The sequence below is a fragment of the Dictyostelium discoideum genome, assembly GCF_000004695.1.
Source record: "Dictyostelium discoideum AX4 chromosome 3 chromosome, whole genome shotgun sequence".
Taxonomy (NCBI): domain Eukaryota; phylum Evosea; class Eumycetozoa; order Dictyosteliales; family Dictyosteliaceae; genus Dictyostelium; species Dictyostelium discoideum.
This window is the reverse complement of record NC_007089.4, coordinates 5,284,086-5,296,912: the sequence shown is the minus strand read 5'-3', so window position 1 is coordinate 5,296,912 and position 12,827 is coordinate 5,284,086. Positions and strand designations below refer to the sequence as shown.

At 22.7% G+C, this 12,827-nt stretch overlaps 2 protein-coding genes across 2 annotated transcripts; one reads left to right on the top strand and one right to left on the bottom strand.

Annotated features, from left to right (window-relative positions):
• Nucleotides 1-325: 325 nt before the first annotated feature.
• Nucleotides 326-1,665, bottom strand: DDB_G0282033 (hypothetical protein; the record flags this gene model as incomplete). The annotated part of the gene is made up of 2 exons (XM_635330.1): nt 326-1,447; nt 1,525-1,665. The coding sequence occupies 2 exons, from the start codon at nt 1,663-1,665 to the stop codon at nt 326-328; spliced, it is 1,263 nt and encodes a 420-aa protein (XP_640422.1).
• Nucleotides 1,666-2,863: 1,198 nt separating this feature from the next.
• pks21 (beta-ketoacyl synthase family protein) lies at nt 2,864-11,380 on the top strand (the record flags this gene model as incomplete). The annotated part of the gene is made up of 3 exons (XM_001732949.1): nt 2,864-3,485; nt 3,584-4,048; nt 4,128-11,380. The coding sequence occupies 3 exons, from the start codon at nt 2,864-2,866 to the stop codon at nt 11,378-11,380; spliced, it is 8,340 nt and encodes a 2,779-aa protein (XP_001733001.1).
• Nucleotides 11,381-12,827: the final 1,447 nt, after the last annotated feature.

Below are 12,827 nucleotides of genomic sequence, written 5' to 3'. Positions count from 1 at the left end.
CCATAAAATTTTTTTATTTTTTTATTTTTATTTTTATTTTTATTTTTATTTACACTTAAAAAAAAAAAAAAAAAAAAATATTTTCATTTTATTTTCCATATTATTTTTTTTTTTTTTTTTATACAATGATTTGATTTTATTTATTTTTAATATTAATTTTGTATATAAATACACAAAATGATATAAAATATAAAAAAAAAAAAAAATGAATGTAACCATTCTGGTTTTTTTTTTTTTTTTTTTTTTTTTCCTATTAAATCCACAAAAGAGTTTATTATTTGAAAAATGATAGTTTTTCTTTTTTTTTTTTTTTTTTTTTTTTTTTCTAAAAAAAGAATTTTAAAATTAAATAAAAGATTAATAAAATTACAAAAACATTTAAAGCAGGCATCAAATCAAAAATGTAAATTCCAAATTGTTCATTTGAAATGATAGCTTTAGTTTTCTTTAATACTTGTACAGTTAATGGTGGTACGTATTCACATGGACCATAGACTAAATATTTAGTACCTGATTTTCTAGTTACATTTTTTAGAGTATTTCCAGAACGAACAGATTCTTCAAATTCTTCTAAAACCTTTACATAAACTGCATCCTCTGGTTCCAAAATGTAAGTACTTTGAATAATGCTTAAAGTCTCACCAGGTTTTTGAAAGAAATTCTTTGGACCTTTAACAATCTTTTTCTCACCCAACAAAGGTGCACCGGTCTCCTCATCATACGGATCACTAATAATAACATAATTCAACTGGGTTAGCACAGTCACAGGCACAACCTTCTCAACGGTGACAGATGGCTGAGGGATGAATAAAGTGGTGTCTTGTTTTGTGAGTAACCATTTATCACCTTTTTTTCTCTCGACACCATTCGAATCTACAAACTTCCTATTGGCAGCAACATGGATTGAGTTATTATCATCCAATACATATGGCTCAACGATTTCCACCAACTTTTCATAAGCATCTAGAATGTATGGTCCTTCGACAGTCATCAACCATTCATCACCTGATTTACGTTGTTGTTTGTAGACTTTATCTTTGAAATCATTGGTTGCCATGATTTTCAAAGCGTTGTGTGGTTTCACTATGAATGCTTTTCTAATTTCTTTGACATGCTCTTCTACACGTGGTTTATAAGTTGCTGGACCATACATTAACCATTCATCACCTGCTGAAATAAGTTTAGAAGTTTCAGTGTCCAAAAAGTCAACTAACGCTTTAATTACGATGGCTTCATTATTTAAAATCACTGTCAATGGTGATATCTTTCCGATCATACTCTCACCTGGATACAATGGAAATGGTTCCCCACTTTCAAATCTAATCTCTCTTGATCCATGTTTTAATTTTGCTTGTCCGTATTTATCAACCAATACTGTCTTTTTATCTTGATCTCTAATAACTGGTGATTCAATTATACAATATTCATTATTTTGAATAACATGCATCTTTGGAAAAAAAAAAAAAGTATTAAAAATGATGTGTAATATTTTTAAAAAAACTTTATTTCTTATTTTTTTCTTACTCTTGTTGGTTGAACTACAATTTTTTCATGTTCTTTTACAAGATATGATATTGGACCTTCAATCATCTTTACAATTTGTATATTTGTATCCAAAACATGGATATAATGAAATGGTGGAACTTTGGTTAAAACCATTGACATCTTTAATAATAATAATAATAATATATAAAAAAAAAAAAAATAAAAAAAAGGTAAAATTTAATAGAATTGAAAAAAAAAAAGATAACCAAAGAATAAAAATTTAACAATAGAAAAAAAAAAAATAAAATAAAAAATAAAATTTTTTTTTTTTTCATTATTTTAATTATTTTCTCAGAATTAAAAAAATTAAAAAAAGATATTTTAAAAAAACACCACGCATAATTTGATAAAAAAAAAAAAATTAAATGTTTTAAAATTTTAATTTATTGATTAAATTTTTTTATTTGTAATTTTTTTTTTTTTAAATGATAAATTATTTTATGAAATTATTAGGTATTTTTTAGAATATTAAAAGAAAAAAAAATTAATAAATAATAATAATTATAATGTCAGATTAATAATCCCGAAAATAAAAATAATTTTACAATATCGATAAGGAAATAAATTTATTAAAGGATTTAAAAAAAAAAACCCATATATAGTTTTAAAGAGGCTTTTTCTTGAAATACCTCTTATTAGTTTTAAAAAATTACACCCAAATCTGTGTTAACATATTCATTTTTAACCCTTTTGCTGTGGAGATTTTTTTTTAATACCAAGATCTTAATTAGTTTTTTTTTTTTTTTATTTTCCCATTTTAAAAGATCTATTAAAGAAAAACATAGATATTTTTTAAATTTTGTTTTTTTTTTATTTTTTTTTTTTTTTCACCCACTCTTGTTTTTTTTTTCTCCTTTTATTTTAGTTTATTATTATTATTTTTTTTTTTTCCCTTTACCTCCCTATTACACTTTTTTTTTTTCAAACCATCCAGGTGTTTTTTTTTTTTTAAAACTACCCAGACGTTTTTTTTTTATTTTTTTTTTTTTTTTTAAAAAATAAAATCTACTCATCATCTACAAATCACAATTTCATTAAAATAAAATTAACAACCAATGGTTTGCTCTTGACGATGAAAAGTTTGAGATTATTTCAAAACAGCTAATATATTTTGGTTTAATTAAATATATTATATGTTTATATGTGAGTATGTGTGTAAAATCAATTTTTTAATTTACATATTTTTTTTTTTTATAATTTATTTAAATGGAATCTTTTTTTATTTTTATTTGGAATATTAATAACAAATACCTTTTTAATAACTTTATTTTTCTGATAATAATTTTATATAATTTACTTTATTTTGGAAATATTAAAAATGAAATTAGAAAACAAAGAAATTGCAATTGTAGGTATTGGATTTAGAATTCCACAAGGTAAAGAATCAATTAATAATGGTAGTGTTTCACATTTATGGAATAATTTAAAGAATGGATTCAGTGGTATTGTTGAAACATCAGAAAGATGGAGTGACAATATCAATTTACTCGGTGAAGTTAATAATAAATTTGGTGGATTATTACCATTAAAAGAATGGAGTGATTTCGATCCAGTTCATTTCGCAATCAATCCATCAGAAGTACCCCTAATGGATCCACAAACAAGATTACTATTAAAGTGTACATGGGAAGCATTAGAAGATGCATTCATCGATCCAATCGATATTAGAGGTTCAAATACATCTTGTTTCATTGGTTGCTCAACATTAGATTATTCAACAACAAATAGAGACTTTAATGAAACATCTGAAAATTATTTCGCATCAAATGTTCTTCATACCATTTCAAATAGATTATCATTTTCATATGATATCAGAGGTCCATCAATGACAATTGATACAGCATGTTCTTCATCATTGAATTCAATTGCAATGGGTTTTCAATCAATTCAAAATGGTACTTCAAATCTATCAATTGTGGGTGGTGTCAGTTTATTACTTGGTATGTTAATTCAGAATTTAAACATTTATTATTTTATTTTTATTCTTCAATTTTCTTTTTCTTTTTTTTTTAATTATTATATACATTTATTTATATAGATCCATACATTTCAAAATCATTTTCATTTTTAAATATGCTAAGTAAAAAAGGTAAATGTAAACCATTTGATTCAGAAGCAGATGGTTACATTCGTGCAGAGAGTTGTGGTATTGTAATTTTAAAACCATTATCAGACGCAATTAGAGATGGTAATAATATTTATTGTGTAATTAATTCATTTAGTTCAAATGTCGATGGAGGTGGTTTAAATGATAAATCAAACTTTTATTCACCATCCAAACAATCACAATCTGATAATATCAAATTAGCATTGAAAAGTGCAAATATGAAAGCATCAGATATTAGTTTCGTAGAATGTCATGGTACAGGAACACCAACAGGTGATCCAATTGAAGTAGAAGGTGTATCAATGGCTCTAAATTCATCGAAAACATCAACACCATCTAAACCATTACTCATTGGATCACTCAAATCTAATATTGGTCATTCTGAAGCTGCAAGTGGTAAGTTGTAACCATTTATAAAAAAAAAAATAAAAAACATTAATTTTAACTCTTTTTTTCATTTTATAAATATTAATAGGTGTTGCATCATTAATCAAATGTTGTTTAATGTTTAAAAATAAACATTATGCACCAAATGTTAATTTTGATCAACCAAATCCAAAGATTAACTTTAAAGATTGGAATATTAAAGTTGTAACAGAAGCAATACCATTTACAAATAATAATGAAAAACCAGTATCAATGGTTATTAACAACTTTGGTGTAACTGGTTCAAATTGTTGTTTAATTTTATCACAGTTTATTGAACAATCAATCAATCAAAATGGTAATGGTCATAGTTATCCTGCCGAATCACAACAACAACAACAACAAAGATTTTTAATACCATTTTCAGCCAATTCAGTAAAATCATTAAAAAATTATGAAGACTTAATAATAAATGATATTAAAATTTCAACAAATTCATTCAAAGAGTTTGTTAAGAATCAAATTTACTCAAAATCAAAGAAACTATATCAAAGATCAGTTTTAATTTCAAGTAATTGGGATCAATTAAAAACTAAAAACAAGTACTTTAAAACAAATAATGACAAATCCTCAAATATTACAATTAAAAGAAATCAACCATTGGTTGTTATTGTTTTCGGAGGTCAAGGTTCACAATGGAATAAAATGGCTCAACAACTTTATGAATGTGAACCAATATTCAGATCATCGATGGACAAATTCAATAAAGAGTTAAGTAAATACTATGGATACTCAGTTTTAGATAAATTAAGATCAATTAAAGATGATGATATTATATCAATACATCAACCAATAATCGCTCAACCATCGATATTAATGTTACAAATATCATTATTTGAACTATACAAACATTGGGGTATCAATGTATCATTCATCGTTGGTCATAGTTTAGGTGAAATCGCAACATCATATTGTTCAGGTATGGTAGATTTCCAAACAGTTTGTAAATTAATTTATCACAGATCAATTTCTCAAAATAATACAAATGGATGTGGTAAAATGTTATCAGTTAATATCAGTCATTCAGAATTTATTGAGCTTTATTCAAATAAATACCCAACAATTGAAGTTGCATGCTATAATTCACCAACATCAATTGTAATTGCAGGTAATGAAAATATTTTAAAAGAGATATCATTAAATTTAAAAGAAAATAATATCTTTTGCGCATTTTTAGGTTCATTATCATCATTCCACACAAGTAGTCAACATTCAACTAAAAATGAAATTTTACCATTAGATATACCATCAAAACAATCAAGAATTCCAACATTTTCAACAGTTACAACTAATTTATTTAATCATGAAACTACTCCATTCAATTCAAGTTATGTTTATGAAAATATAATACAACCTGTCAGATTCTCTCAAACTATTTCAAATTTATATCAACACATTGAAAATAATAAACTTGGTAATGAATTAATATTTATTGAAGTTTCACCACATCCAAGTTTATCATTTTATTTAAAACAAATGATACCAAAATCATCAAGTTACTTTAATTCAGTTTCAGTATTAACATCAACAAACAAAAAGAACTCCAATGATTTAGATGAAATTCATTCAACAATTTCACAAATTTATTGTTTAGGTTATGATGTAAACTTCAAGTGTCAATTCAATCACAATGATGATGATGTCAGTTCCATTAGAAACAGCAAGGTCAATATCAGTTTACCAAACTATCAATTCGACGAACAACACTATTGGAAAGTTGATATTAACTTTGAACAATATAGATTAAATGGACCAAATGTTTTCAACAGTTTAGGTAAATCAATGATTAACTATTCATCAAATAACAAATCATATGAATCAATAATCGATATAAATAGAAATCCATTCAAATACTTAAAAGACCATATTGTAAAAGGAAAATATTACTTCCCAGGTATTGGATATGCTGATAATATTATGAAACTTTACCCAAATCAAGATATTATAATTAATAACTTGGAATTTTTAGCACCATTTGTTTTAAAAGAAAATGTCAAACATACTTTACAAACCAATGTTTATCAATTAGGTAACACTGATTATAGAGTTACATTCAACATAAAAGATAATAAAACAAATCAATGGGTTCAAACATGTACTGGTAACTTTCAACTTATATCACTAAAAGATAATAATAATGATCACTCATCTAAATATGATATAAATCAATTGCTATCAGAATGTAATTTTACAACCCTTTCAAAACAAGAAGTTTACAAACATTCCAGATCAATAACTGGAATCACTCATTTAGGAGCTTTCCAAGGAATTGAAGAGTTGTATTTTGGTAATGATTGTATTATATCTAAAATTCAAGTAAACACTGAAAACTTTGATATCGATGGTAAGCCAGTTTATCAAACATACGATAAATCATTTTTCAATACAGCTTTATTAGATAGTTGTTCACAAACTATAGTTGGATTCATTACAAATTCAAGCCAGTTTGTATTTGAAAGACTTGAAGGTTTAAAAGTTTATTCTGAAAATATACCAACTGACAAATTAAAATATAAGAATATCTATTGTCAAGCAAAATTCATCTCCTTGGAATCAGATAGCTATAAATCATCAGTTTTAGTTTTATTAGAAGATGGTACAAAGTTGTTAGAAATGGATTGTATATCTTTACATTCAACTCTTCCATTACTTAATAGTTTATTAATTAATAATCCTACAACTGAATTATTTACAAATAATTTACAATGTAAAGATTCATTAGTTAATATTTTATCCATTGATAATAATCAAACTTTTAGCAGCATCAGCAGCAGCAATACAGTTACAGAAATTATTAAACAAACAATCAAACCAATTATAAATGAAAAAATTGTTTTTAGAATTTTACAATCATTTTCAGATTTAGAATTATCAAAACAAATCATTGAAACATTAAATCAAATTTTCGATGATAATAGTTTACAAGAAATCGATATAGAATTTACAATTATTGATAATTCAAATGATAAACTTCCAACTTTACACGATTCAAGTTTAATCTTTAAAAATGATATAACCCAGTTAAAACCATCATACTATGATATTATCATTAATAATAATAATGATGGTGATGATGAAACAATCATCAAATCAATATTTAATATTCTTTCTTCAAATGGATTATTATTAATAATTGGAGATGATATTGGTGATAAATACAATATCGATAGTTTAATAAATTTAGGTTTTAATGAAAACAAAATTCAAAAGTCAAATAAAGTAATACAATCACAAAAATCAACAATATTATCAAATGAATTAACAGTTGTTCCAAACAATAAAAATGATAATATTATAATTTATTGTGAAAAAGAATCAAAATATACAAATGAATTTATGAAATTAATTTCAAATAATCATATCAGCTGCAAACAAACAATAATATCGAATATTAATGAATTTAATCAATTATTACCTTCAATAACAAATGATTCAATAATTTACTTTATTAAATCAATGGAACAATTAGAAATGAATAATTTCAAACAAATTACAATGGAATATATTGAAATTAATCAACAACTTTTAAAACATAGTTTAACATGTAAACATGTATTAATTACTATTGATTCACAAATCAAAAACTATTTATCATCATCAATAATAGGTACAGCAAGATACTTTAATGAATTTCCAAGTTTAAATCTATATTCAATCGATTTTGATAATCAATTATCAATATCATCATTATTAAATAAAATCATTAATCAATTGATTGAAAATTCAAATAACCATATTCAAAGAGAATATATAATTAGAAATAATTCAATTTATTATGAAATATTAAAGAATGAAAAGAATATAAAATCAAACTTCAATTCAAATTCGTTCGAAGATAATGACTTTATGACACTCTTAGATTCAACAAATTTAGAATACAAATTAGCATCAAAACCAAAGAAATTAAAAAAGAATCAAATTGAAGTCAAAGTTTTAGCAACAGGTATTAATTATAAAGATTATTTAATTTATCGTGGTTTAGTTGTTATTGATGAAAATGTATCAATATCTAAAAATCCACTTGGTCTCGAATTTTCAGGTATTATCACAAGAATATCTAATGAGAATCAAAATTGTGAATTTAAAGTAGGCGATAATGTATTTGGTATAGCTTGTGACACAACCGCTTCACATGTTATAGCTGATGTACTTTATGTTTCACATAAACCTGAGAATATTAGTCATGTTGAAGCAGCATCATTACCAGTCATTTTTTCAACATGTCTTCATGGTATGTTCAACATTGGTAATTTTAATATCGATGATGATGAAGTAATTTTAATTCACTCAGCAACAGGTGGTATTGGTTTAGCAACATTAGAAATATTAAAATGGAAAGGTCATAAATCACCAATTTTCGTCACAGTAGGTTCAAAAGATAAAGAACAATATTTAATTGATAATTATGGATCATTCATAACTGGTATTTATTCATCAAGAAATAAAAACTATGTAAATGAAATCAAATCAAAATTAAATCAACTTTATGGTACAACTGGTAAATTCAACGGAGTAGATTTAATTATAAATACATTACCAAATGAATTTACACATTCAAACTTTTTATGTTTAAAAGAAAGAGGTAAAATCATTGATCTTTCAATTACCCATTTAAATAACAATGAATTTTTAAATTTCAACAATTTCAAATTTAACAAGAGTTATCATAATATTGAACTTATGCATATTAATAAAAAAGTAGTTTCAAGATTATTAAAATCCATTTCAAATGCTTTAAATGAAAACAAATTAAAACCAATTCCAATAACAACATTCCAGATTGAAGATGTCAAAGAAGCAATTGAATATATTAATCAAAGAAAACATATTGGTAAAATTGTATTAGATCATAGTTGTTCAAATGGTAGTATCGGTAGTGATGGATTATTAAATCAACTCATTGAATCAGATAACAATGAAAAGAATCACACAATACTAAAATATGATTTCAAAATTGATACAAAAAATATAATTGGTAAAAATATAATTATTACAGGTCAATCAGGTATTATTTTAGAAATCTTAAAATGGTTAATTAAATATTCACCAACAGAATCATTTGAAAACATTATCATTTTATCAAAATCATCATTAAAATGGGAGTTAGAACTATTAATCAATAAAACAATATCAAGAAAGGATAATAACACTAAATTCCATTTCAAGAGTGTAGATGTTGGTGATCCAATTGAAATGAGAAAATCAATTAATCAAATTTTATTAGAAAATCCAAATATTGATAACATTGATTCAATATTCCATTATGCATTCGCTCAAATAACTAAAGAAGTAGAAGAAATCGATATTGAATCATTAGATATTTCACATAATGCTAAAACGATGGGTGCAATTAATTTACATGAAATTTCAATTGAGAAATCATGGAAATTAAAACAATTTGTTATGGCATCATCGATTGCATCATTATTTGGCTCATTCAACCAATGTAGTTATGTTTCTGCAAATTTAGTATTAGATTCATTATCAAGATATCGTAAATCAATTGGTTTACCATCAACATGTACAAATTGGGGTGCAATTAAATCAGCAGGTTTTGTATCAAGAAATGAATTAGTTTCAAAAATGTTAGATGATCAAGGTTTCATTCCAATTCCAACAAATATAATTTTAGGTTCATTAGATTTACAACTTCAAAATTCAAATAAAAATTCAAACTTAATTGTTAGTAAATTTAACTATGATTCAATTAAGAAATTATCATCAGAAACATCAACTTTCCAAAGATTAGATTTCATTTTAAATTCAATCAAAGAAAAAGATAATGATAGTAATGGTGGTGAAAATAGTGTATCAGAAAGTATACAAACAAAGATTTTAAATAAAATTTCAGAACTCTTATCAATTGAACAATCAAAGATCAACACAGATATTCGTTTAAGTGATTATGGAGCAGATTCATTAACTTCAGTACAATTAAAGAATTTCATTGATAAAGATATTAAATCAAATGTAATTACACTTCAACAGTTACAAAATAATACAATTGATATGAATATTCAAACTATTTTAGAACAAATCAAAAAACTAGATTCAAATGAAACTAAAGGAAAATCAAAAAATATTATTAAAAAAGATTCAGCACCAACTTTAGACTATTGGAGAAATGAAATGAAATTAGATGAATCAATTCAAGCAATTAAAATGAATCCAATTGATTTTAGAAATGATTCAAAAGTATTTTTAACAGGTGCAACCGGATTTTTAGGTGTTCATTTATTATCAAACTTAATTAAATCACCAAATTGTTCAGTTGTATATTGTTTAATTAGAAATAAAAAATCAGAACCAAATCCAATCAATGCTATAATTAATAATTTGAAACATCATAAACTATATCACTTTCACAATGAATTTGAATTATCAAAAATTAAAGTAATAGTTGGTAATTTAGCATCACCATTATTAGGATTATCAAAATTAGATTTTGATTATATTTCAAATCAAATTAATTTAATAATTAATTCAGGTGCCGATATTAATTTAGCATCAAATTATGAAGAGAGTAAAGTTGTAAATATTGGTGGTTTCATTGAATTAATTAAACTTTCAACAACTGGTGATTATCAAAAACCAATTGTAGGATTTAGCTCAGTATCAGTATTCTTTAATGCATCAAATTGTAAAGAATTTGATGAAGAAACAGTAATACCAACAATTGAAAATATTAATAATTTACCAGGTGGTTATATGAAAAGTAAAGTAGTTGTTGAAAATTTATTAAGAGAAGTAGCAAAAAGAGGTATTCCATCAATGTTAATTAGACCACCAATTATATTCTCACATGAAGAAACAGGTATTGGTCATGATTCTGATTTCTTCCAATTAATTATTCAATCATGTTATGCAGTTAAAAAGTATCCAAAAATTGATAAAAACATATTAACATCACCAATTGGTTGGATAAGTTTAAATACAATTAAAATGATTGGAAATGAAAAATGTTGGAATAAATCATCTTCAAATCAATTAAATATCTATAGTTTAAATAGTGAAGTTTCAGCAATGAACCCTTCATTCTCATTCTTGGAAAAGCAATATGGATGTGAAATGGTTGAATATGAACAATGGAAGAATATCATTAATCAATCAAAGATTCTATCATGTGTAAAATTAAAAACATTCCATTCATTAGATGATTTATATAATATTTATAACTTGGGTAATGGATTTGGTGTTTCAAAGAAAACTAAAGAATTATTACAATCAATGAACTCATATGAAGGAGGAATGGTTAATGAAAAAATGATTCAAAATCATATAAACTATATTTTTAAAAATTAAATAAACAAATCTTTTAAACTCATTTTTTATTAGTTTTTTTATTTTCTTAAAATTCAACAGTAATTTTTTTTTAATTTTTTTTTTATTATATTTGTGAAAAGTATAAAAAGGTGTTTTGGGTTGAGAATAAAAAAAAAAAAATAATATAGCCCTACATAAATGCAAAACACCTTTTTTTGTGTAGATTTCTAAATTTTTATTATTCATATTTATTTTATTTTATTTTTTTATTTATATATTATTTTTTTATTTTTTATTTTTTATTTTTTATTTTTAATTTTATATTTGCCAATATTATGAATTGTTTAATTAAGATATCACGGGAAAAAAAAACCTTATAAAATGTTAAAATATAATTAATTAAATTAAATTTTAATAAAAGTTTGTAAAGCTATTTTATAAATTAATAAAAATTATTAAAAAATAAGATTAATTATAACAAAAAAATAAAAAAAATAAAATTTATAAAATTTATAAAAAAATGAAACTTATTATAAAAAAAAAAATAGCATTTTTTATTAAAATTTAATTAATACTAAAAAATAAGATTATTTATAAATAATGTAACCTTTATTATTTTTAATAAAATATATGAAAAAATAAGATAAAAAATAATAAAAAAAAAATAATAAAATATATTAAAAATTGAAATATTATATAGTTTTTAACATATTTTATTAAAATATAATAAATACTAAAAAAATGAGATAATATATAAGAAGGTTATAAATTTTATTAATTATGGTTTTAATAATAAGATGTTTAAAAAATAATAAAATAAATTCTAAATTGGAAAATTTTATAATATTCAACATATTTTATTAAAATATAAGTAATCCCTAAAAAATAAGATAAAAAATAATAAATTTTATAAAAAAAAAAAATTTATATATTAAATGAAACTTTTTATTATTTTTAAAAATATAGGAATTGAATTAATAAAAATAAGATATATTATAAGAATAAATATGCGAAAAAAAGCAAAATTTTATTAATTTTGAACTTGGTTTTTTTTTTATTTTTTTATCCATTTTTACTATATTTTCAAACTTTTTTTTTTTTTTACTTTTTTTTTTTTTTTTTATTGTGCGTTTTTAGAAAATTAATCATAAAAAAAAAAATTAAAAAAATAAAAAAAGGGTTTAAACTCACTAAAAAATATTAAAAAACTTTCTAAGTTAATTATTATGAATATTTATTTGTTTTTAATTTTAAAAATTTAAAACTACACAATAAAAATGTTTTATACTAAAATTTCTTTGAAAATAAAAAAAATTTTATTTATTTTATTATTTATTATTATTATTATTATTATTATTATTATTATTATTATTATTATTATTATTATTATTATTATTATTATTATTATTATTATTATTATTATTATTATTATTATTATTATAAGTTTTATTGTTTATTTTATAAACAAATTACCTTTGGATGAAAG